Here is a 26119-nt window from a genome sequence, read left to right as displayed (position 1 = left end):
GTGAAGCCAATTTTAAATATGATATGGGTGTTGCCAGGAATAGAAACCTCTCCTAGGAAATGAATGCCACCTCTCGTCAGTGTCTATCCAGAAAATGCACTGTGAGTTTTTGTTTCACAGTACCATAACTTGGGATCACCACAGCTCATACATGAGCATTCAGAAACTGTTTGCCTAGAAATGTATGTATGTAACAAGGGGAGTTTTAGGGGACAGTCCCTCTACAACTGCCAGATATAATGAGAAATGTTAATGTGAAAATGAGTTATTTTTCAGCTGCAATGAAATATGTACTCTTTTCAGAGAACTGGATTACTGTAGTTCATAATGTCAGTTCTGAACCAGTCATAGTTGGAGAAGGACACAGCTATCTAGCAATCCACTGAGAATAACATTCCTCCATTAGCTGGCTTCATCCTTAGGACTCTCGTGATGTAAGTCAGTGATTTTAGCTTTAATTATATATCCTGTCATATTTTTTATATTTGAGAGAGGGAGTAGCTGCCCTGTGCCACACCACCCTTATTAAATCCAGTACATCCTGGTTTACTTTTTAAATCTTTTCAAGGTGAGGTCACCCTTTTAAAAGCTGCTCTCAAGTTCTGAGAGCTACAGCCTTAGATTCTGTCCTGTCTGACAGGTCTCACTTAGGGAGGAATTCCCTCTTTCATGCAGATGCAGCTCTGCTGCTCTGCACATGGATGTCTGACCCCGTCATCTGTCCCCATGGGTAGTGCAGTAGCTGCTCTGCAGGTGCAGTTCTTTCGTTCTGTTCTGGGATCTGTTGAGTAGAAACCTGCTGATGGCTGGCAAGCAACAATTCAGACTGTTGTGAATGGGGACATCTTGTGTCCTCTGGTCTAATGTGGAAGAAAATACACTGGGAGCTGCAGGGAAGGACCTCTAATATTGCATGAATCCTTTTACCTCGTGGAGAGGAACATTGGCAGGGTGGTGAGGAGCTTTCTGCTTGTGAGCAGAAGGATGGCTCTCCCTTGAAAAGATTGAGCTGCTGAGAGCTCTGGTGGTTGCAAAACAGCATTGGTCCAGCTTCACCAGGAGCCGTGCTCTGCCTCTGATACTGAGCACTTTTTTCCACATGAATAGTTTTGTGGAACTGTGGGGCTGCTGTGGAACTGAATTCTGCACAATTAACTTGGGTTCAGTAATTAAGTCTCAAACTTTGTGCCGAAAAAATATTTCAGTGATGAATAACAAAGAGGAAGAATGTTTTATTTTCCATGAGACACTGGCTGCTTGGCTGGCAGTAGTTGTAGGATGTGACCCAAACCCATTGAATGTCCATGGCTCTTGTTCTGTTCACTTCAGTGGAGCTGACCTACAGGGCGCTTTGTTATGGCTCATCCTTATTAGTCAAGTTTAGTCCAGCAGTCCTAGTGGTGAGCCTAGGATGGCTCTGCTCTATTGTACAGGAACAAAGGAGGCTGGCTGGGCAGTGGAGAGCTTGTGCTCTAAACAGAGATCTCAAAAGAGCAACCAACCATCATACCTTCTTGCTGATTGGGAATGGGCAACAAGAGAGAGGGAGAGGAAAATTAAAAACTTGGAGCCTGTTATGGAATAAAAGAGATGGCAAAAGAAGACATCCACCAGTGTTGATATTCCCCTATGAAGGCTTTTTTGTGGTTTGTCTCAGAAGTTGCTGGCCAATTCCTGTTGTCTGTGTATCCCAGGCTCACTGCATGTGCATTCAGATAACCTCTGCATGGTGTCAGCAGAAAAAGTTAACTGAGGGCCTAAGCATCTGATCCAGCTCTCAGCAGCTTTAACACCTCTACAAAAGCAGTTTATACACCTCTAAGTTAAGCATGTGCCAGAATACTTCATTATCTGGTGTCAGCACACGAGCCCGGAAGGGCATTGGGAGAGTTTTATATTGACATGGCTCTGGGAAGAAACAGGAAGTGTTTGTGTTTGGTGTAGCTAATCTAGAATACACCACACACCAAATTAACCTAATTTAAAAGCTTTGAATTGAATGTTTACTGTAATGGAGCCTTCCACAGTTCTCCACCTTCTTTTTGTTTCCTGGTATATTTTCATTTGGGAAAGCTGCTGTGCATGTGTTCTCTTGTGCCCAACTGAACAGCGATGCTGCAGTTTTTGGTATTATTGTTCAAAAGGAAAGCCACAATATCATTAGCTTTTCTCCCTTGCTCCTTTATAGTGCTTTTCATTTCTGTTTAGGTCTTACCCAAAATCTGCTTACCTCCATTTCCTATCTTTTCAGCTTCTTCCAATGCGATGACTCAGCAGCTACAGGATGAATTTGACAGTAGCGTGGAGAATGCAGAAGCTTGGATGAAGGCCATCCAAGAGAGACTGAGGATCAATGACAACACCAAAGGACCTCGATCTGCCCTAGAAGCCAGACTGAGAGAGACTGAGGTAAGGGAATAGTGATGGAATTCAGAGGTAGCTCTCACTGCTGCCACTGTTACAGCAGTTATTGCTGTAAACTCAAGAGTTTTCCATTAGGAAATAGTCAGCTGCCCCTGCTTGTTGGAGCATTGGGCCTGTGTGGATGGGTTCACATCAGTATTCTTTCTAATTTTTCCATCTGTAAAATGTTTACAGATGTAGAAAAAGAGGATGGCAATTTGATATCACAGGCTTCCAAGCTGTTCAGATTGATTTGGAACACTAGCAGCAGGTTTGGCAGGTTAAAATGTTTACACTCTCCTCAAGCCTGGAACAATTTGGTTGCTGCTTGCAATTACCACAGTAATTTGCAGACGAGCAGCACACAGTATAAGAGAATCAGATCACGTTAGCATTCCATTTCCTCCAGGACTCTGGCACTGATAGAGAGACTGCAGTGTCCTGGTAATGAGCTGTTCTAGAGTAATAGCTTTTTCCTTTTCCATAAACCCTGATGATAAGAGGGTTTACAGATCCCCTTTATGATCTGTTTAATGAAAAGGTAAAAGTTCTCATTTTTTCCTGGTTTTACTTAATCTGTTGTATAACTCTTCTCACAGAGATCCTGTTGTAGATTGTCCCTGCTCTCTTACAGTGATTTCACATTCATTAACTTCAGTTTCATTAGATGTTATCTAGGTCTTGTAATCTCAGAGAAGGAAACACTCCTGTTTGTCCCATTTGTACCATTCATGATTGGAGGGAGTGGTGATATTTCTATGACTAATATTGAAAAACTGTTTTTATACTTTTATTACCTTCAATTCCAAGTAATCTGTTCTTTAATTTAAATGGCAAAAATCTTTCCCATTGTTATTTACCCCAAAGTCTCTCCTTTTGTGTGTCCATTTGTATTTGGCCTGCCTCTTCTGAAGTTTTAACAAAAAAAGTTGCAGGCTTATATGGATGATGAGGTAGTTTACAGTGATGTCTTCAGCCTTTTTCCTTAACTGGGGTTTATTGGAGGATGGATTTTGCCTCTGGCATAATACAGAAGCTGTTCATGGAGTGATGGATGGTAGCTAGACATGCATGTTAGTCATAAAAACCTGAAGTATTCTATCTTGGTCTATAGTTTTATTTTTCTGATCTTAAATTATTTTCACTCTTGTTTTGTCTGGGAAACTTTGATATGTGCAGTCTCAAAAAACACGCAAGAAACACATGAACTCGAGTAGAAGAGTGGTAGTTTGGCAAAGGGGGAACATTCATGGCAGAGATAACAAGTTTTAAGGTCTGGAGATTTGTGGTGATGTGATATGGCCTGAACTGAAGCCCATTTACTTCTGTGGGCTCTAGAGGAGGTCTGTAACAGGCAAAAAGTCATGTTAAGAGATTCTTTCAACTCAGACTTTGGAAATTCATCATTCTAAGGATTAACAAGTGTCTTTCTTCCTGTGTGTACCTTAACTGCCTCCTGCTCCTTCATCCTGCCTCCTTTTGGGCCTGGCTTCTGTCTCCAGCTTGGATGTCCTCATGATGTGCTCACTGCTTCACCCATTGGCTGTTTTCAAATCCAGTGATCAAGTTTCAGTTCCTTTTTTGCACCTGGCTTGCCAGTTTTTTTCATGCTTCCTTCCTGTGGTTTATTTTCTGTTAATTTGTTAATGAAAATGTCAGCCAATGATAAAAATCATGTAAAAAACAGATTTGAAAAAGAAAAATGACTGTACAGCCACTGCTTTCTCTCCAGCTGTTGTTTGCTTCTACTTGCTGGAAAAATATCAGGCTCAGAATACAGCTTTACTCTTACATGTTTCCTGTTGGGTGATAGCTATGGCTTGTATTTTCTTGCCTTTGCCCTGCTTCTCTGGATTCCATTAGTCCCACCTTTCTTAGGAAATAATTTGTCCAAACACCTGTTTGTACATCACATGCAGGTGTGCTGCCTGCATGCCAAAAGAGCAGGCTTTCCCTAGAATGTGAGACTGGAAATCCAAAGGCCTTTTATTTGTCTCACCTTTGCAATAACTGACATGATTCTTTTTTAACAAATGCCATAGGCCTAATTTTACTGAAAGTAATCGCTGATTGTGAACATCTTGGTGTTTTCATTGTAAAAGCCTTTTTCTTAAGCTTGAAAGCCTGCAGTTTGCTAGGAGTTTATGGAAGAGCAGTAAGAAAAGCTAATTTTATAGTATCAGAAGTTTGGATAAAGTAATGTTGAAAGCTGACATCTGAATTGGGACATAATTAATCTGTTATATTGTACAGAACTTTTGCTGATTTTTCCACTGGATACTTAAAATTAGATGACTCAACTATCAGTTCCTGGCATTCCTATTTGTGTAAGATACACATATTCACCAATTCATAACTTAGCAGTTTAGGGTTGAAGCAAAATTTGGTAGCAGACAGAAAATTCCACTAGTTAATTTCTCTTGGCTTCTTTTCTAAGCCAACTTTTATTTGCACTAGGAAGCCTTTTTAATATGCTTCATGATTTCTTACAGTAGAGCTTAAAATTGAGAGGTTGCAGTGTACCCTGTGGAGATTGCCTCTTTGTGCTTTGGCAGGTGGGGGAGAACAGCTGGCCTGTGGCAATACAGTGCTGTAACCTTATAGCAGCAATGGAAACACAGCCACAGGCATTTCATAGAGGATGGTCTGGTTTTTTGTAGCTAACTTTAATGTTTTTCAGCTGCTGTGTGGCTTGCAATTAAATTCAGTCCTTTAGGATGTTTAAAAGTAAACATGTCTGAAAAAAACCATCATATTTTCCTTTCAGGGGAAACTCTGCAGCAGGGAGTTAGATGGGAAAGGTTAATTGTCTGTGTTGTATAGAAACATTTCCATCCCATGGTAGTGTCAGGTTAATGACTGGACTCGATGATCGTGAGGGTCTTTTCCAACCTAAATGATTCTGAGTTCATGATTTCTGAGTAAAAACAAAGTTTACATTTTGTCAGTTATGCTTGTTTTCTTTCCATGCTTTCAGTACCATTTGTTTTTCTGATAGAAAATACGTGCACTGGAACCAGAAGGCAGCTTGAAAATGGAGTTGGTTCTTGTGAAGGCAGATGCTGCTCTTCGCAGCATCAGTGAGGATAAGAAGCATGAGGTGCTCTCTAAACTAAAGGACATTAAAGCCTTGTGGGAAGAGACAGCCATATACATTACTCATTGTCACAGGTAAGACAAACACACTCTTGGTTGTGTTGAGGCAGCTGTTTCCTCCAGTGCTTTCATAAAGTGCTTCCTGCTTCTCTCTGCTGCCTGGATTGTAGATAGCAATTCCCTGCTAATCCCAGTCCCATGAGCGTTTTGGGGACTGTGTGGGGAGAGAGGATCAGTGAGACCTCAGTGCTCTGCCTTCACAGCCTGGCCCACCCACCTCATAGTCTGGAATGATGAATTTGGTCAGGCACGGGGATCTTATACAGAGTATTTCCTCCCCAAAGCAGAGAGGACTTGGGAAGTGAATCCAGACTCTGTCAAGTCAGAGCAGCTTAAAATTGCTGAGAACCTTGTGCACTGTTTTGAAGGCTTTTTGAGATTGTTGGTCTCCACTGCTCCCATCATCATTTCATCTAACTCTTCTCTCTTGCTCTCCCCAACAGCCGCATTGAGTGGGTCTGGTTGCACTGGAGTGAGTACCTGAAAGCCCAAGATGAGTTTTACACATGGATTCACAATATGAGAGTGACCTTGGAGCCTGACATTGAGTTGCAGCTTGGCTTAAAGGAGAAGCAGTGGCAGCTGAGCCATGCTCAGGTTTTGCAGAATGATGTCCTAAATCAGTCAGTCCTGCTGGAAAGGCTGCTGGATGAAGCTGCTTCATTGTTCAGCAGGATAGGTGACCCCAGTGTTGATGAGGATGCTCAGAAGAAAATGAGTGTGGAATATGAAGGAATCAGACAAGAAGCTCAGGTACACTCATAAAGAGCGGGAGATGTCCAAATTCCTCTGATCTATGGTATTCTTTGCTACTTGCTCCTTGAGTGATGGGGCTTACCTGGTAGAACTGCAAAAGGAAACAGAGCTGAGAACACCTGTTCTTTCGGTCACTGGACTGTTTGAAACAATTGTCAAGTCCCAAGATGAGCTGTTAATTGGGATGCTCTTACACAGTGCTTTATAGTGTGTTGTTGTAAAGTGACTGCAGGCTGCTTGCTGTGACCTAAGGAATATTGCTTTAGGTCATCTCTGTATAAAGTTTGAATTGTTCCTCATCTTTCAGCACATTAGCGGTTCGTGTATAACCAGATGCAGAGTACCCATTCCAGGAGCCAGGGAATATTACGTGAATACAGCCTTGCTGGAGGAAGTAGCATTAGTTGAGATCCAGAGCTACCCTGCCTGCCTGCAGAACTGGGAAACACAGAGGTGGGAGTCAGCTCTGGCCCAACACTTTGCTCAGTGACCAGTTCCACTACCTAAAAGATTTTCGTGCACACAGATACTAATTCTTGCCCAATACTAATCTTCCAGCTTGAACAGTTGCTAGAGTAGGCTGGTGTAAGGCATCCTGCTTCATCTTTCAGTACCAGTGATTTCCTTTCACCCTATTTCTGAGTAAAGATTTCAGAAAATGCTTGTACTTTGCACTTCTAAAACTCATGTAAAGAAAGGATTAGACCATGCAGTATGGCTGAGGGGCAGACCATCTGCATGTGGGCAGAAGAATTCAATTTCTTACTGACCAAATCAATAGAAATACTCAAAGGGATATTTTAAATATATATATAGACACATCTATACCAAATGTATAGAAATTGAAACCTAGTTTTGGCTCATAGTGACCTCCAGGAATTTTATAGGCTGGAATTATGTGGTGCAAATAGACATCATTTTCATTACTTTGATTCTGCTGTCTGCCTCTGTTACAATGCTGCCTTCTATTAATTCCCACACCAGTCCAGAACTGGAGCCTGACAGTGATGGATGCTTTCCCTCCCTGGTGCCATTGTACAAAGCTAACTTCAGATCACAATGGAAGAACTACAGCACTAGGATGCTTGTGCCATTGTCCTGCTTGCTCCATAGATACCTTTTCTCTTTTGAAGTAAAATACCCTGAGCCCCAAAAATGACAAAAAACCTCAACTGGCATCTTTTGTGAGCATGTAGTTCACATACTTTCCTAGCCATAAATATACAACTACTGCTAATGTCTCTCCAAAATCTAGAGTATATTTGGAAATTCCGTAGCTGCAGCTGCCACAGAGAAGCCACCAGCAGACTTGAGCCTCAACACTTATTATTTATTTTTAAAGGTAGATATCTTGGTTACAAGGCATCTGGATATACAAATAAGAAGGTTCCTGGGAATTCATGGGTTTATCTAGATTGGCATTTAAAATTATCATTTGCTCCCTCCTCACCAAAATTTGGTTTTGAAGTGAGACAGTCATTAGTTATTTTAATAAAGCTGTTCTTTCAAACAAGTAATTTGAATACTCAAAGCCAGAATGTGACCTCTCTGAGACTGATTTTACATAGTGTGATTTCTCTAACTGACTTGGATATGTGCTGGTGTAAATGAGATCAGGAAGTGGCTCATACTAGTTAGACAAAATATGTCTTTATGTTTCCAGCCAACTGAGACACTAGAGAAAGCTTTTCTTTGGCATTGGTTATAAATAGCACATTTAATAGAAGGACTGAGTGAGAGAATCCAGCTAAGAAATCCCTCTTTCTGGAGGTATGGAACAAAGAAGGGAGCTGGGAAGCCTTGGATTTTGCAACTGAAGTAAATGAGGAGTTTATTATCTAGTGCCAAGGTTACTGGCACCTTGGGAATTGTGTTGGAAAGTATAGCACTAGTTAGAGAAACCCTGCCACCTCTTCCATCGGGCAGGAGGAATGAATGAAGGAGACACAGGAGTTGTAAGGGGATTGCTCTGGCCCCTCACATGATGAGAGGCCAGACTAAATGTGACTTGCAGATGCCAGCTGAATGCCTGAGCAGAGGAGGCTCGCTGGTGTTTGTAGATTACACTTGTGTTTGAAGAGCGTTTTTAGATCCTGTGCAGTTGTCCAGCTCTGTCAGAAGGCAGGCTCTTGGACAGTGCTTCTTAAATGGTTTGCCTGTGATATTGCTTCTCTGGTATGAGCAAATGGTGGGAGGGTTTTTTTTTTCTTAGTGCTAACATGTGTCTTTAACATTCCCAAATTTTAAAAGCATATACTTTTTTTTAATTACATCAACAGGAATATTTTTATATGTGGCAGCCATTTCCTACATACTTTCCTTGTCCAGGAAATTAAAAATACGCAGAGGTAGATGGTTGTGTCTTTTAGCATAAATGATGATTGAAGATGGTAAGAAAAGTTATGATATACAGTATGCTGATATTTAGGAAATATTTTAAATACTTCTGAGCACATCAAATTGATTTCAGTCCACGTTGTCTCTGTTAACTGAAACCTAGATAATTACAACAGTTTGCTAAGTTACCCTAGGGCTAAGACTAAAAACACCAGAAAGGCCTACAGGAGCTTTCTGTACTCTCCTTGAGACACCACAGAGGGATTTAAAGCAGGAACTTCCTTTACGTGCTCTAGGTTGCCTTCCAGAGGAGGCTCATTTGCCCTCACTGACTGTGGAGGGAGCTTAGGGGAGAGGGCTTCCTAAGCCTCTGCCCACCTTCCTTGAGTACCCAGGGCTGGGCATATTCTGCCCAGACACATCTCTTTCTCTGCAGCCCATGGCAAACCCATTCTTTTCCTGCCAGTGCTCTCACTCTTTCCAGGGCCGTGTCCTTGCTTCAGTCTCCTCCAGTGAATGTGGATGTTGAGTTTCACGCTGTCCTGCTCCCCAAGCAGCTAACCTAGCAGGAGCAAGTGATACCTTACTTTTCATCATTGAACAGTTTTCCTGCTTAACCTCTTGTGGGGGAAGAGGGCTCAGCCAGCTCTTTGTAAGCCTTTTGTCTGACAACTGGCACAGTCTGTCCAGATCCATGGCATCTATCCCTTGACCTCACAGACCAGCAGTGTACCCAAACTGCAGATTCATTTGTTTTAGCTGAATAGCCTTGGCCAAGGGTAGGTTGTTGATTTCCTTTTTAGTCCCCTGTATATCAGCCTAAGATTTTTGAGCTTAATAACATCTCTGCTTTGTTATTCTGATTTATGCCCTTTGGAGCTTCTGCCAGTAAAACAAACTAATCTAATTCCGTGGAGTCAATAAGTTTGGCCTGACTTGTCTCACTTTGGTGTGGTCCTTTTACACTGCTATAAGGTTGTCTTCTTCAGGTCCCTGACATGAGGTCGAGGCATGAATTGTTTAGCCTCTGCAGATTTGAGAATTGACACACGGGGATTTAGCAAGTGAAGTGTTCTGCTGGATGCATCTTGGCCACAGAAGTCGGCAGTCATAATACTACCTTTTGGTTTCATCCAAAGCCATATGTGGCTGGTGCTATTAAAGGTTGTGCTCTAATATGGGCAGCATTTCATCTTCCATGGGAAACAATTGTCCCTTAGCTGTCCTTCTTTTGTCCCACAGCAAGTTAACTAACTTTAGGGGAGTCACTCATGAATTGCACAAGTCAGCAGAGACTGCAGTGGCAGTGAGGAAGACGAACTGGTGGTGTGCCACTTGCAGGATGGTGGCTTTGTAGTGCACCATGGGCATAACCTGTCCCAAAGGTGAAGGGCAAAGTCCCAGAGGGAATGTCACCCCAGCACACGGGAGATCCTGGGGTGACTGATGCTTATGCCACCCTCCTGCTGGCCTGGCTGGAGAACAGGCTGACAGAATGGACATGGCTCACTGCCACCTCAGCCAGGTTGGCAGGTATGGGGACCTGTCCAGAGCCTCACAGAGACAGGGGAAATGCAAAGAGGACTTTTCAGCTCTACCCCACCATTGCAGCTGTCACTCTACTCGCCCTGGAGGGCAGCTGCTCAGAAGCCAGTGGTGTGTCCTGTGTTACACAGAATGAAACTTGGCCCATTGTCTGTGAGAGCAAGGGGTGCTTTCAAGGGTGCTGCAAGCACTGCATGGATTGAACAAGGAATATTTATTTTTTATCTAATGTAACCATGGTGTACCTCAACTGCTCTCCATGCCAGCTGGAGAAGGGCAAGAAAAAATCAGTCTGGTTTTCCAGAAAATAATACTTAGGTTGGATATTATACTAGTGAAACAACAGAGCGGGTGATTTGTGTCAAAATCAAACAGGCCTAAACTTGGGCTGGCAAAACAAGGCTAATCTGAGCAAATGTGACTTTGACTTGTGAGGACTGCCAGACTGGATCAGCAGGGAGCAACTCAGGATGTGCAGGCCCCTGTAAATTCAGGGATTGTTACTTATAGGGTGTACAGGCAGTATCTTGGAAAATGAAGTCTGCTTTCCATTGGCTTGAATTTGTTTCCAGAGTCTGTGATACCACCACAGAATAGTTTGTGATCTGCTAAGTACGGAAGTGCCTGGACTACACAATTGCAGGTGATGGTCATTTTCCTTGCAGTCTGTTTAAATAATGAACAATTTAAAACAATTTTCATGCCTCTAGTGCATTCTCTATTATTTTCATTTTGAGACATATGGAAGGTGTGCTCATCTTCATTTTTAACCCACAAGAGGAACATAACTGCTTGTCTCTCAAAGTGAAAACCAGAACCAAACTTCCATCTCTTTTCTTTTCCTAATGAGAGAGTAGGAAGGTTTGGAAAGTCAGAAATTCACCTGACAGTGCCTTGCAGTTTGTGTTCTTGGAGACTTAGACGTTGAGAACCTGCAGCACAGTCCAGACAGGAACAAGCCTTTGTGTACTTTTGTGTTCTGTTTCTCAAGGTAAACTTTGAATTCCTGTGGAGGCCAAGTGTTATCGGGGCTCATGAAAAGGGAGTCTTGTTTATAAATTCTGGGTTATAATATAAAGGAAAAAGAGTCAGATAAGCACAGTCCTCACCACTTCTCATGTCTCTTGTTACAGAACAGAGTGAAACTGCTTGAAACGATAACCAAGGAACATGAGCAGTACAGCGCTAATGTCAACCAGTTTCAATCATGGCTGAATGGTGTCACAGAGAGATTAAACTGCTGCATTGGAGAAGCAACCAAGTCTTCAGCAGAGGACAAGCTAAAGGCACTGAAGGTCCTTGAACAATATTACTCTAACAAGGAGTTAGGACTGTGTATTTTTCATCCCTGTATGCGTTGCTCAAACCATACAAGGGTGTACTTGAGAAAAGAATTACATGTACAAAATAGATGGTGATTTTAGCATGGGCTAGGGCAGAAGATCTGTATGAAGTCCTGAAACTGTTTGTATGTATGGTTCTTCCAGTATGAGTCACAAACTGGTCTGGTTTGTTTTTCTTAAAGCCTGATCTCCAACGATTATGTGATTCTTTGAGAATCTTGTTTAAATAAATCAGATTTGGTAAACATGATCTAAATAGACCCTGAAGATTCACAGTTTTTGAGAGTTAAGAGCTGGTGATGAAAATACCAGTTTTGAGAACAATATCCTTTATTTTGGTGCCACTGTTTTAACTGTTTAGCTTAAAATCTCTGAGATCCCAGCTATTATCTAGTGCCTGTAGCTTCTGTTTTCTTTGTCAGGGATCTCAGGTGATTAGCATTAATGAAAACCAGTATTTTCAGAATCAATGGCAATTAATATTACTCAGAAGGCAGTCAAATGACTAGCCCTGGCTTCTGGTCACTTGAAAAAAGACATATTTTGAAATAAGAAGTGAAAACCAAAATACATACAACCAGGAGAGGTGGTCTTTTTTCCTACTGCTTTCAGCTTTTTCCCTAGCTTCCCATTCCTGCAGATAATCTTTATTTAACTTCTTTTTGTAGGAAATTTCCAAAGACATTAGGAGTGGTGGAAAGAAATGGAAGCACCTTGAAAATCAGTGCGCAGAGGTGATTCAGAATACCTCTCCACTTGGAGCTGCAAGATTGAAGGATGAGCTTGAAGAGCTAAGAAAATCCTTGGAGAAGTTGAAACTGCTGAGCAGTGAGGAGGAGGAGAGATTGCTCAAGATCCAACAGTCTGAAAGTGCCTATGAGTCCCAAGCCAGACAATTAGAAGCAGACATCCAGAAGCTGAGGAAAGATCTACAGAGACTAGAAAATGACCTGGATCCTGGGGAAGGGGAAAAGACTGAAGATGAGTTTGTAACTCTGTGGAGAAAATGCAATGTAAGTTGTTACCCTTTGTGTGGAGGATCAAGTGCAGCCATAGACTGAACATGCATAGTCACATCAACAGATGCCTGTCCCATTGGTTAAAGATGATAAGGAAAGAGTATGAGTGTGTGTGAAACAGACTGAGGAAAATGTGACTGCCAGCAATGGAATCAACTGCCCCAACCTCCATCTTACACTGCACAGAAGGAGCAGGGTTGGAGGATGTGCTGGAGTTTGTGTCTAGAGTTCAAAGGGATCATATACAAAAAGAGCACAATACAGAGCAAACAACACAATTTGCTCCACTTAAAAAGAAGCAGGAAATTAATGCCTCACTGTACATATAAATACACAGACACAAGTGCATACACAGACACAAGTACACATATTTCTGAGGAATTTGGTAAGACCATTGCTATATTGTATCCTTCATCTCTGTAAGGTAGGTACCTCTCTTCCTTTACTAGTGGACACATCATCAGTACTAAGAAGTCCCAAGATTGTAACAATCCAATCTGCTGCAAAAATGAGTGCAAAAAATTCATCACACATAAAGGAGATAAGAATCTTTGCTACTCATTTCCTCTCGAGGGCTGGTTTTACATTTATTATCTGTTCTCAAAATGCCTTTCGTTGCTGTTTGTATGTCTAGAACTGTGCAGGACTAACTGGGAGAAGTATATGCAAAAAGGATCCAAAAAATTTAGACTGGTTCAATCCAGCTACATTTGCATGGGTTTTAGTTGGTTTTGTTTCCCTGAGTCACCCTAGAATTAACATTCTCTATATGTGAGTTTCTGAGAAAGATCTGTTCATGCAAACAGATGCCGTTAAGACTGCTCCAAAAGTGCAGCTCATGTTATATACTGCAATCACTGAACTGAAACTCTGCCTGTTTGTGATTCACTCTGTTCAAACAGTGAACACTGCAGATCAGATGCAGAGGCTGGGCAGTGTGAGGGGAGGAGAGAGAGCCTGCTGGAACAAAACTGTTCCTGAGAATGTTTTCTGTCTTAGCAAAGACCATATTCCTTATAACCAAGAAAAAAGCCAAAAAAAAAATCCCAAAGGGGATTTGTGCATACCCTGAGACACAGCCTTACTTCTTCATTTTGTGTGCCAGACGCTACATAAGGTGTGATCTGTTCATTATTTCTATAATTAAGGCAACCAAAGCAGCTCTGGCTGCAGAAGAGTCAAAGATTGAGAGGCTGAAGGCCCAGCTTAAGGAACTGCTACGGTTTTCCCAAGATGTCCAGCCGCACGCTGAGAGTGTTGTCTCTGCAATACACCAGTATCAAAGGTACTGGGAAGTCTGATGGTGGTGGGCTGGTGGGGGGAATCTTCTGTCAGACACTGAAGGGATTGTCAGGGGCCTAAGAAAAAAGTGATATGCCATCCAGTTGTAAGTGATGAGTAGAAGAAAAAGCTTTTGCTAATTACATCCGCTTCCATGTTTCAGTAAAGCTGTAATTTTAGCCATTTGCTAGGAGCTGGAGGCTCCTGGTCATTTTCAAGCAATGATCTTACATCATTAATGTTGTGTATGGTTTGAAGAAAATTAGATTGTTGGCAGCTAATTTGATCTTATTAGCATTTTATAATAATAATTTATGTATTTTGCTTGCCTTTCATGCCAGCAACTAGAAAATCAGGACAGGAGCTGTAGTAGTAAACGGTTCAGAAGAATTATGGCCCTCCCTTGTTGAGTTTGTTGCAATGACTCACCAGCCTTAGCAATTACTTGGCAGACTTTATTCCCTTTCTCCTGGCAGCTTCTATGCATGTTCCTGTTTTCAACTTGCCTTGGTTTGGAAACTCTGAAAGTTTAGCCTCTCCCCAGACTTCAGTGTTTCCGTTTCCAGGCTGCCTGGAATCAGGAAGTAAAGAAGCTGCAGCAAATTTTGCAAACTAGAAGAAAGGATCATTTTTTTAAGGGAAAAAAGAAGGTCAGTTCTTTTCCTGTATCCCAGCTTATTACCCTGTGTGCTCAGTATGCTGTCCTGCTGGAAGGGTTATAGGTAATTTTGGGAAAGGATTTCAGTTTAAAAACTAGCAAGTAAACAATGTTGAAAGAGGAGCAAAGAAAGCAGGGGACTTGCCTCTGAGTAGGAAATGGCAGCTGCTCCTTTGCCAGCTTCTCTCCAAAGCTGCTTTGGGAAGTCTGGCAGCTTCACACTGAGCCTGGCAGGGGCAGCAGAGCAAATGGCAGAGGACGTGTAAAGTCAGAACTTTCTATTTGCGGAGCTTTTGGCCTCTGCAAACTTGCCTTTGTTTAGCTCTGTCACGGCCCAGTGACACAGGTAAGATTGTTGTTTCTGTGTAGAAAGGAAGTATTTGATCCTGATTGGCATTCTTCTCACCTGCCTGTCTTGTGAGTTTGCAAGATACTGTTCCCCTATGAGCATAAAGTTTGGGCTGCATTTTGCCATACCAGGCAGGATTCTGCAGACTGGGAAGGTCAGGCAAGCTGAGAAAAACAGGAGGCAGCTGCATGGGGTGTGTCACTGCTGGGCCTTGTCACTCGGCTGTGTTTGGGATAAGCCTTTTTAAGAGAAGCCTGGATGTTCATTGAAAGTTTGCTGATTTAATTTTTTTTTCCAGTAATAGAGCTGTGTATGTATGTGGATACATATACATAAATAGAAAGCTTTTATCAGAATCACCTGTATGTACTAATATAAATTCAAGTGGTTCTGCAAAATTTAAAAGAATTATATCTGAAATAAAAATGTATTTTTCACTTTTTGTGCTAACATAAGGTTATCAAAGACTTTTAAATCTAATTTTTTAAAGAAACAAAACCTTGTTTTTTACAGGCAACTGCAGTTACATTCTAGACACTCTTGGCTTGTTCTTCCCATCAGTCAGTGAGACTGCTCCAATCATATGATTTGTTAAATCACACTGGTGATTTAAGCAGCCAAGAAGGATCGTATACAAAGGGAGACTTCTGGCTACTAGAAAAGCAAAGTAGTTCCTGATACAACAGAAAAATGTGTCCTACAGCATCTAAATAAAGTTTTTTCAGATGTCTCTGACTGACAGAGCAGCTGATGGTATGCAACACCAGGCTCAGACAGGCAAACACACTGAGGCTTTTGTGTTGTACATGGTTTACACCGAGTATTGTGTTAATTTGTGCCTTGAAGAATAGAATGTTTGGACTTGGATTTCTTCATAATCCTTCTCTTGGTTGTCACTTTATCCTTACAGTGTGAGAGGCAAGACTTCTAAAATGAGCACTGATACAGAAACCCAACTGAAGAGAATCTTCCAAAATCCCCTGCAAAGTTTTGAACAGTGGAAGCCATCAGTCCAGATGCTCCTGGAGACTCCGGAGCCAGAACTGGCTCACATTGAGGTAGCAAAGCTGTTACTAATTTCAGAAATGTGGGTTTGACCAAGGGTGCAGACAGCTGCCAGGCAGCAGCAGCTGGAAGGTCCTGCCAGTGTGGCAGGAAAACCCACAGTAGGGATGGAGGTCTTTACTTAGCTCCAGCTTTAGCACATTGTCTTACTTTCTGCCCCCCATTTGGTTAACTGGAGTTGTCAGCTGAGTAGGCTGCATTAAAATGTTAGATATCTTTAACAGTGATGATAATATTGTTTAGCATTAACCCAGATCTCCCTGGATGGGAAATCTGTGGACTCTGTTAAAGAATTTTGTAGTGATGTAGACATGGGATTAAAATACATGATTTATGCATGTGCCCAGCAAAGTGTGTTTGTTACTTGTTCATCCCTGTGATCTCCAGAATAAATGTGTCTGTGAACAGGGATGGAATTTATCCTCAGGATGAGCATTCAAGCTGTCCTTTCTGTTGGTTGTTTAGGCCTCTCCTCTGCACAGACAACTCTTTCCATAGTACAGCTTACCTCTATTTCTGTTCACAAAATGGATGCAGCCTTGGTGCCTCTAACATTATCAGGAAGATTTTTCCTTTAACTGGGCACTGTCCAGGTACCTTCTGTTACCCCTTGTTGGCCCAGCATGCTGTTTTTACCTGAATTTGTCATACTGCTTTGGTTGTGTGATTTGTTTGAGAATAATATGTTTATATTATTATTTTCTTTGGTATGATTTCACTGGAAGAACTTTCCTCCTTTAGGCTGCTCTAGCTGAAAGCTCCCAGTTCAAAGAGATGTTGATGATGTTACAGCTGAAGAAAGATTTGCTAAACAATGTCCTTGGTGAGGAAAAAGCAGAGTCTTTCCTTCAAGAAGCAGCTGAAGCTTCAAAGGAGAGAGAACTCCTACACAAAAGTCTGCTGCAAAGCAAGAGCAAACTCCAGGTGAGCTACAAAACCCATATACTGACTTTGCCTGTGATAAAGACAAAGATCAAGTCTTTACTAAGGCAGTTTTTATATATACAAATTCAGTACTAATCCCTTTCTCTAGGCTGATCATGCATTCAAATAAATTTGTGGTCTGTTGCATAGTGTAGCTCAGTGTTTGTTCTGAATATGAAGTTGGTATTGACAAAAGATAATGCCAAGGGATATATCTGGAATGCTGGACCTGTTTTCTTATTTCTCCATCTAGAATTTGATATTGCAACATAAGAACTTTGATGCTGGTTTTGCACCATTGCAGAAGAAATTATCTGCCATCAAAGCCAAATTAGATCTAGAGAAGGAGCCACGGCCTGACCTCTTGGGTAAAAAGACACAACTCCAGAGACTCCAGGTACATTACAGTATTGTTTGGCCCTGTTATCCTCAGCTAACTGTGATCCTGTTTGTTCATATTTTATTAGCACTGGGAATTCAGTACCTTTCCCCTCAATTATGTGTTAGATAATTCCATTTGGTCCAGTTTATAGCATGAGTGAATGAAATTAAAGCAATGCAGATGAAGCACTGGCAAACTGAGCTTGAGGCAAGGAAGAAGCAGCTGGAAGCTCTTGGTGGTACCTCCTTCTTGGGCTAGTTTAATTGCTAAAGAAAATGTATCTTGACACTTCCCACTGGGAGTGAAACAGCACAAATAACTTGAACCAATCTAACTGCCTCCAACAGAGTTCCTCTTCCTTTTGTATCCTCCTCTTTCTGCTCTTTACCTTGTCACTTAGCTTTGACACATGCTAGATTTACTCCACAGACTGATTCAGCTGGCCAAGATAAGAAAAAAATTAACAGAAAAAGATAATAATTTTTTTGGTTAATGTTTTGAACTGGTTCAGCAAAGAGTCCAACATGCAGTAGAGCCTGTTCAAGGCATGCAGTGGGATTTCATACCTGGGAGAGGGGAGAGAGGAGCAGGAGGAGAAGGGAGAGGGAATGTGACTGCCACGGTGAGCTATGATGGTTCAGCTGTACTGTGCCACTTCATCATCGGTGACCACAGGGATATTTTCACCACAGTTCTTTGCAGTATTTAGCTGGTTATACTATGGCTCCTTTGGCACCTCTCGGTAACTTATCTTCTTTGTTATCTCCTGGTAGCAGGTAAAGTAAATCCAACCATTTTTTTAAGAAACATTTACTCCTAGGCATAGAAACAATTCACTTTCTTAATGACAGTGATTGTTGCTGGGATTTTTTTGTCCTCACACTGTCAAATGAAGCTACCTTTGGTGTATGTTTTCTGAAAATCCATGCCATACCTAGCACACTACCCATACAGAATCTGTCTTTTCATCTGCAGATGATCCAAGATGACTTGGCAGAGCTTGCAATTCACATGGAGGAGGTAGAGAAGCTTGTTCAGTCAAATACCACACACAGGCATGAAATGAACCAACTTTCATCTGACTCTCAGGCCCTGAAGAGATCACTGGAGGTAACATAATGAAGCTTTTAGTTGCCTGGGGAGTTGTCAGTTGCCTCTATTTTAAAATATTTTAAAAAAATCTTTGGGCATATGACATTACATGCTTTGAGTGACAGATATTTTCATTTCAGGGGAAGAAGGCACTGAATTCTTATGACTTTGATAACTCTTCCAGGATTCTCTGATTATCTCTGATGTGATTTCCCTTGGGGATAGAATACCATCCACACAGATTTTATGTCTATATAAACAATTTCTGGAGTGGGCCTGAGATTTCTGAGCAAAAGAACTCATATTATCATGGTCGTGCTTGCACTTCACAGATTACTGGGTAGGGATTTTGTACCAAAGTGTTTGGGGTTTTCATGGCTTTGGGACCTACAAGTTAATGAGAGAAAAGTGCTGCAATTGCATAAATACTTGTTTTGTCCTGAGGCATTTTGTAGCTTGCAAACATACCTATAAAATGACCTCCAAAGCAATCTCAGAAGAAGAGCTCATAAAGTTACTTTAGTTATGCAGTTCACTATAAAACTACATATGTTAGTGTTACCTGAACATGCACTGTGGAATTCTAGTTTCAATCTCAGTCATCCCATTTATCACTGAACTGGACTTTTGCCAAACAAGTCTGTACAATCTTTTCTGATTCAGGGACCATAAGATGTATTTGATATTGACTGGGGTACAAAAGCCCAAGACGTGTATTCCCTTTCAGCTAAGGAAGGGAGCTGTTCTAGTTCTTAATACCCCCCCGTGTGGTTGAATACAGGCCTGCAGAAGCTTGGAGGTGTTTTCCACACCACTGATGCTAAAAGGATAGGTTTTTTGTCTCTCATGAACAGCTGCTTTTTTCCTTTTTGCCCATGAGGTTCTGTGCCCATCATAGTGTTAGATCCAGTAAAGAAAGTGCTTTTTGTCTGTCTTTAGTTGCTGACATATTTTTATCATTTGTAGATGATGATACAGCAGAGTGAAGACCACGTTCAGAAGCATTGGGCATATAACGACAAACTGTCTGACCTCCAGCAGTGGATCTCAGTAACCAGGGAGAAGATTGACTCCTACCAGGATGCTGATGGAGAGCAGAACACTGAGGGCAGGCTAGAAGACCTGGAGGTGGGAAAAGCATCTTAAACTAAGATGTTAATTATTTACTTTGCAGCATTCAGACTTTAAGAGTGGGGGTTTCTAGGGAGAATTTCCTGATTTGGGAGGGTAATGATGGTGTGTTTCTCCTCCAATAACTGTTGGTTGCTGTTGCCTCGCTGCTTTGCCCTCTGTTGTGGGATGTGGGGCCATGTAACAGACAAGAATGGTGAAAAATTACTAAGAAGTGTTGAGATGGATAAAGTGTTATACAGGGATAGGTGGTCTGTTCCTGTCGGGGTGATCCCTCTGGACAATACCTGCCTTTGCCTGTCCATACTCATCAATACATTGAAGATTCCTGCCATGTTAGCTAGCCTTACACTCTGTTGAACTGAGCTGTTCCAAAGCTGCCAGCTTTTCCCTGGGTAGCAGTACCTTGTATGCTAAATTCACCCTGGATGTTACTTCAGCTGGCAGCTGTTGCCTTCCTATGGGAGACCAAAATCTTTCATGGGAAGGCTACAGAAGGAGGTGCATTAACAGCTTGCACCCTTTAAGTTTTGCCATCAGCTCTTTGGCCTATGTTGGCTCTTTGGAAGAATCCACAGCATATTTTTTGCCCGCTAGGTATGTTCTAGCTAGCACCAACAGAACCAGCATAGTCCTGGACTGAGCATGGCCTTCAGTCTGACATAGCCTCTGCTTTACCCAGGATACCTAGGAGTAATTGTAAGGGCTGTGCATTTCAGAGATGGCTAGCTGAGTTTCCAGATAAGGAGATCCAACTGCACCTTGTGGAAGCTCATGGCCAGCTGGTCATGGAGAATTCTTCTCCAGAAGAGACTGCCCATGTCCAGGCAGAGCTGGATCAGCTGAAGGAGTCGTGGAAATCACTGAAAGAGATGGCAACTGGGTAAGTGGTCATGTAGGTCTTCCTCATGTCCCTTCAAGGGGGTTCTTTTACTGCAATAAGAACAGACACACTTGAGGCTTTATGCTCTGTGTTGTGAAAGTGAACAGCCATACCACAATGCTAGAAGCAAGGTGGGATTTTATTTAATTGTTTATAAACTGAAAATCATTATTTTCAAGAAAACCTTTTGAAGACTCTGCACCAATGTCTGTCAATCTTCTTTACCTCATGTTGGAGCAGGCAGTGTCTTATGACCTAGCTCACTCTTGTATGCCAGTCAGAAGAAATTTGGCATAGACTGGGTGAGTTGTGCTGTTCTGTCTCACCTTCCTGTTCTCCTTGGAGATGCCTCCAAGGAGGGTATATCTGCAATGGGATTTCTGCCTTTTGAAAACCTGCAAAAGTATAAGCAGAGCTAAAAATCTTCTCTTTAGCTAGGGAATGAAGACTTAATTTATTTTGCCTCTGCTCTGTAGTGTCGAATGCTGCTCACATTTGCCAGTCTGTATTAATATTTAATGATGTGCTGCATATATGATTGTATTCATACATAGTGTCAGAATAGGCACAAAAATTAAATTACAAAATCAAGGAAGGCTTGATTGTACTGCCTCCTGGAACCAGAAAGGAAGGTATATTGCCAAGGTAATATTTTCATTCCCCTAAAAAAAAGAAAACAAAACACTTGGAAATGTTAGAACTAGAGTCCTGGTACAGCTTTGAGACACTCCAGTTGGGAATAACTTTAATAGTAATAGTGTTATTAGTAGTAATAATAATGATATAATAATAACAACAACAATAGTGCTGTTTCCCCAGCACTGTCCCCCATAGACCCAGTCAAAATGTGGATGTCTGCTGCACTGATGTCTCTGGTTTTGTGTTCTCAAGCCTCCTCAAAAAGTGGCAGTTAAACAGACCAGTGGCTGATAAGAAGAAGAAAAGAGCATTTGTGGACAGCAGATGGATGTCTAGACCTGCTTTCCGCCTTTTTGATGTAGAGCCCAACCATAAGCAGGTGAGATGGGAACTCTGTGTCTGCCTTCATATCAGCTTCACAAAAACAATTTCATTGCCTTCATCTGATACTGCAGGTTACAAAGTTGGAGGTTAAGATCTTGCAATCAGGCCTTCAGAGGAAACATCTGACATAACAGTAAGAGCTTTTTTGTCCCTGTTGTCCTCTGTCCCAGGAGAAGATGGGAGAAGGGCAAAGTACAAGCAGCCACTTGAAGCTCCTACATGACTTTGAAGAATGGCTACAAGGAGAAAATGCCAAACTAACCAAAGTTCTTGCTGGGACTCCATCTTCCACAGAGGAAATTAAGGCACACCAGAGCAAACTTGAGGTTAGTTTTCAGGGGGTGAATGGAGATACTAATACTGCAATAAGTGCAAATTCTTTCTGAGTTAAAAAAACCCAAACAGGAACAATAAAACCCAAACCCACTCCACCAACTAACCAACATCCCACCACCCCAAAAGAACAAAAAAAATCCCCAAAGAACAAACAGGCAAAAAATTCAAACACTATGCTCTCTGCTTTAGGAGACTCTAGAGTAGCTGAAGCTCAGGAAGTTTGGACAAATTTCATCCTTTCTACTAAGAAGCCCAGAGCCAGAGTGGTAGAAGGGAAGGGAGCACCTGGCATGTAGTTGTTGGGCTGGACATTTCCAGTGTGGTATGGCAAAGGTGTTCATTAAAAGAAGCTGATTAAAATCAGTGTCTGGTATTTGGTCTCACTCTTCCTGTTGAGTATAGCCAAATGCTGTGGCACTGGATGCTGTTAGAAATTAAATACAGAAATAGCTAAGGCTATAGGAGTCCTTCAGGTGAGTTTTATATCCTTTCAAACCAAAAAAGCAATATCAAAAATAAATGTGCTATTCCATAACCACTGTTATTTCAAATGCTAATTTAAAAAGTGGGGCCTTCCTGAATCCTGAGTTGCTGCTGACCCTTGTCTTTGCCTGTAGGAGCTGCAGTCTCATGTGCCTGATGGTCAGCATCTCTTTGAGGACCTCCTTCATCTTCATCCTGTCATTGGTAACTCTGAAGAGCTGGAGGACCTGCGCTACCGATGGATGCTCTACAAATCTAAACTCAGAGAGTCCATGAGTACTCTGGTAGGTGACAACACACAGTCCCCAGCTGCTGAGCTCTGCCATTGCGCTCTCAGGTTGCTTCCCATTGCTGGGCTTAATTCAACAGTAGGTGTGTGTGCTTAATGAAGAGTTGTGGGCCTTTCCCTTGGTAAGCTATGCTCAAAATATTTCCTGAAATGGAAGGTTCAAACCCGAATGACAACTGGCAAAGAGGCAGCAGCTGGGGACTGAGAGGTGTTTGTGTGTGCGAATAGTTTGGATAAATGCCTGGTTCTGGGCACATGGATTTATGTTTTTTGCCCTTTCTCCACACAACGTTCTCCATAGAGTTATTTTTTGACTGTTCCTGCAGTAAGAATATATTCACTGTTCATTATTTGTGCCTCCTGCTGTGGGACAGAATAGTCAGTGACTGAACTGATTCAAAGTGCACAGAAGGACCTAGTCACTTTTGAAACTGTCTTTATAGGCTAATGATTTGGAATGAAATAAAGGGGGGGCATTTTAATGCAAAAACCAAATTATTATAGAAGTTACTGGGTTGTTATATGTAAGGCATGCTAAGGATAGCATCATCATATATAAAGTATTTCAGGGCATGCTGAAGCTTTTCCCATGTTCTTAGCATAAACATATATAATTATTAATTAATATTTTTCTAGCTTAACTACTCACATTATCTGGGCAACTTCAAGATACCATAATCAAAGGACTAGAATTTACGGGTTTGCGTTTGGTACTTTCTGTATGTGCTTTCAAAGGTACCTGAACTTGAACACCTAAAATTTGAGGCATTTTAAAATTTTCTGTATTGGGAAACATTGACTTGAAATCCAAAGCTTATTTAGAACATGAATCTTTTAAAATGCATGGAAGGTAAGCATGACTTCTGTTAATAAAGAGCATATTTCTATGTTTGCCATTGATTGTAATGACTCATGCTTTGTTAACCAAAACTTTCTGTAGGCATTAATATAGTCAATAGGTGTCAGTAAAGTCAAAGCTATGGCTAGGAGAACTACTCATCTGATTCAAATAGTCAAGAACCTAAAAACATGTCATCTTTCTGCCTAATGTTTGTTAAAAAGCTCATTAAAAAAATCTCCTGCTGGTTCATTCTGTCCAGGTGACCATGAATTGAAAGAGACATCCCCTGTGTGGTGAATACTCATTTATAGGTTCCTCTGGGATATTAACTTCATGCCTTTTTTTTTTAAGTTTTTTTTTTTTTCTTTTAAACAGAGTGCTGGATCTTTGGAGGAACCAGACAGATTCAGAAAGGTATGACAGTTTCTTATTATTAAAATGTTTGACCAGACGTTTTGCAGAAGATTATTTTAAACTTTTCTAAAGATTCTTGAAATTAATTTGCATATTAAGAGCCACTCTTAAGGAAGTTGTTGATTTTCTCCAGATTTTTAAAAGGAAAAATATTAGACAGTTTTTACTCTTGAGCTAGGCTTACTGTATCTCTAGAAGCTAAATATCCATCTCCTGGGAGAGGAGGGGAACTCAGTTTTTGTATATCTACATGCTATATAAACTTAATTCACTTTTCAAAAGAGACTAAGGAAGAGCCAGAATATCTCTGTAAAGGATTTAGTGGTTAAGTGCCTAAAGTAATTTTGAAAATGGGACTTCTAATTCTTCAGACACTTCTGAAAAAAAGTGCTTTGGATCAATCAGCCCATCTTCTTTCTGATGCAGAAAGCCAGAGAAAGTCAAGAGATTTGTCTTATGTTATTAGACTAAATCCTTATTCTAAGCAGCAGAATTCCTCCTGTGATGGATTTTCTTTTTGAAGTGATGACATAAGAAACAGAAGCAGTACAGGAGATGATAAGGAGAAGCTAAAAGAAAACAAAATACTGACAGTTTCTTATTAAACCAAGCAGCACTTCTGATCCTATTCTCACAAAGCCAGCAAATTTTTCTGTCACAATTTGCTTTGTTTATAGAGGCTCTTCTACTTTGTACTGTCGTCTCACTTTCCATTTGTTTTGAGAAGGAACAGAATAAGGCTTTATTTGCCCAACACAAAGGAGACTGGATGAATAATGTGTTGCAGGATCATAATCACATAGTCATTTTAAGATAAATCAAACCCTTGATTTCTCCTGTTGCAACACCCTCTGTACAAGAGACCAATATTTAAAGGGGGCAGTACAGTGCACTTCAAGCATGGCCAGAAATCAAGACTTTCCTCATTCTGATGAGATATTCCTCTAATACTCAAATGTGGAGTAGCAGCTCCAGTATTTATACCCAGAAAAATACTGACCAATTTTAAGGCAGTTTTCACACTTTTCTCAATAGTTTTGGCTGCAGTTCAGCCTTCCTGAAAACCCCCAAAGACTTTCTGTTCTTGCCTGTCTGGCTCAGCATTAATTGTTTCATCCAGTAAGGTCACCAGAATTTTTAAGGCTGGAAAAACAGCATGACATTTTAATACTTGGTAGAGGCAGCCAAACATTTAGTAGTGCTGCTTTTCCCTAGAAGAGGCTCAAAGGGATATTCCAGAAGACTGTCCAAGGCAGTCTCTGGTTTCATGTTGTTTGGTTGGGTCAAGTTGTTTGTAGGGAAAAAAAAAACCAAAAGCTTTAGGCATAAGCATGTCTCCACTACAATTAGATGCCATTTTTAATTCATCTGCCTCACCTGCCTTGGGGACATGGTATTTATTCACCCTTAAATTCTCCAAATTAGACTAAAGTCTTCAGTTAATTTTCAAAGATACTGGCTTAACATAATGGCAGGCAGCAAACATTTGTCAATTAGGCCTACAGCAAGAGCACAAAAAAAACCCCACTCTGTGAGTTTTTAGTAGCTACTGAACACAAACAAAGAGAAACAGCTCGGGGTGGAAAGGAATGAAGAACTGAAATACCTCATAAGCATGAGGGAAATGGCTCCCATTGCACTAACAAGTGATTTGTAGTTTCCCTTCAGCCAGTACAGATGTTGCTGTAATTTACACCCTGCTCACTTCAGTGAGATTTCGCTGACCTCAGGGCTTTCATTCTCTGTTTAAACAGTATCTCTACAACAAGAATCCAAGTGCTGTAAGCAGAAGTGTCTTTTTTTTCATTCAGGTTTTATCAGGATGTAAGCCAGTGTTGCCACAAGATTTTTGAGCACCACTTAAGAGAGCCAGAAAATAATGTTTATCCCTTTTGGGTGTATCACTGTTTGGACTAAGAAAAGAGGAAAACCAGGCCAACTGCAGAATTCTAGTCTATGCAGTTTGCTTTAAATTCAGATTTAACACATAAAATGTGGCTAGAAATGAAAGAAAGATTAAGCAAAATATTTTTGCATGCATTAATATCTTTTCAAAGCTGTGGTAAAGGAAGCCAACTACCTTGAAGAGATCAGCTGATCTCAGGAGTTTAGGATCTGCAGGAAATGCAAATGGTTGCATCACTGTGCTTGCAACAACCAGTGAGTTTGCATAAAATAGGATCAGGTTATCTCTGATTTGTCAGCTCCTTCATGCTCTTGAGTCACACAAAATCAGCAGAAGTTGCAGAAGTTGAGGTATTTTTGGACTGATATCTGCTTTTTGCAGCACGAGGTCCCTAGTGACTCTCCTTGTCTCTCCTGTTTGAGCTGTGAATATTTTGCAGCAGCAGCAGATCAGCATGGAGAAGGGGAAGGCCCAGCTGCGGCCATTCTCATTCCATTGCCTTC

At 41.3% G+C, this 26119-nt stretch overlaps 1 protein-coding gene across 6 annotated transcripts in view; it reads left to right on the top strand.

Moving 5' to 3' along the window:
* Positions 1-26119, top strand: part of SYNE3 (spectrin repeat containing nuclear envelope family member 3) — a 65469-nt gene that overhangs the window by 19456 nt on the left and 19894 nt on the right. For 5 of the 6 annotated variants that reach the window (XM_069018191.1, XM_069018189.1, XM_069018185.1 and 2 more), the window contains 16 exons: positions 2252-2409; positions 5402-5574; positions 6003-6312; positions 11331-11492; positions 12209-12553; positions 13708-13844; positions 15758-15905; positions 16654-16836; positions 17090-17233; positions 18194-18328; positions 19277-19438; positions 20161-20324; positions 21216-21342; positions 21518-21673; positions 22301-22450; positions 23672-23710. In XM_069018191.1, the coding sequence (XP_068874292.1) occupies positions 2266-2409; positions 5402-5574; positions 6003-6312; positions 11331-11492; positions 12209-12553; positions 13708-13844; positions 15758-15905; positions 16654-16836; positions 17090-17233; positions 18194-18328; positions 19277-19438; positions 20161-20324; positions 21216-21342; positions 21518-21673; positions 22301-22450; positions 23672-23710 (2679 nt within the window). In that variant the 5' untranslated portion in view covers positions 2252-2265. Of the gene's footprint in view, positions 1-413; positions 435-2251; positions 2410-5401; positions 5575-6002; positions 6313-11330; positions 11493-12208; positions 12554-13707; positions 13845-15757; positions 15906-16653; positions 16837-17089; positions 17234-18193; positions 18329-19276; positions 19439-20160; positions 20325-21215; positions 21343-21517; positions 21674-22300; positions 22451-23671; positions 23711-26119 lie in introns of those variants that run through there. The other variant, XM_069018190.1, reaches the window with a different exon arrangement.

The sequence above is a fragment of the Aphelocoma coerulescens genome, chromosome 5 (assembly GCF_041296385.1).
Source record: "Aphelocoma coerulescens isolate FSJ_1873_10779 chromosome 5, UR_Acoe_1.0, whole genome shotgun sequence".
Lineage (NCBI taxonomy): Eukaryota > Metazoa > Chordata > Aves > Passeriformes > Corvidae > Aphelocoma > Aphelocoma coerulescens.
The sequence above is the reverse complement of the archived record's forward strand: the minus strand, read 5'-3'. Positions and strand labels throughout refer to the sequence as shown.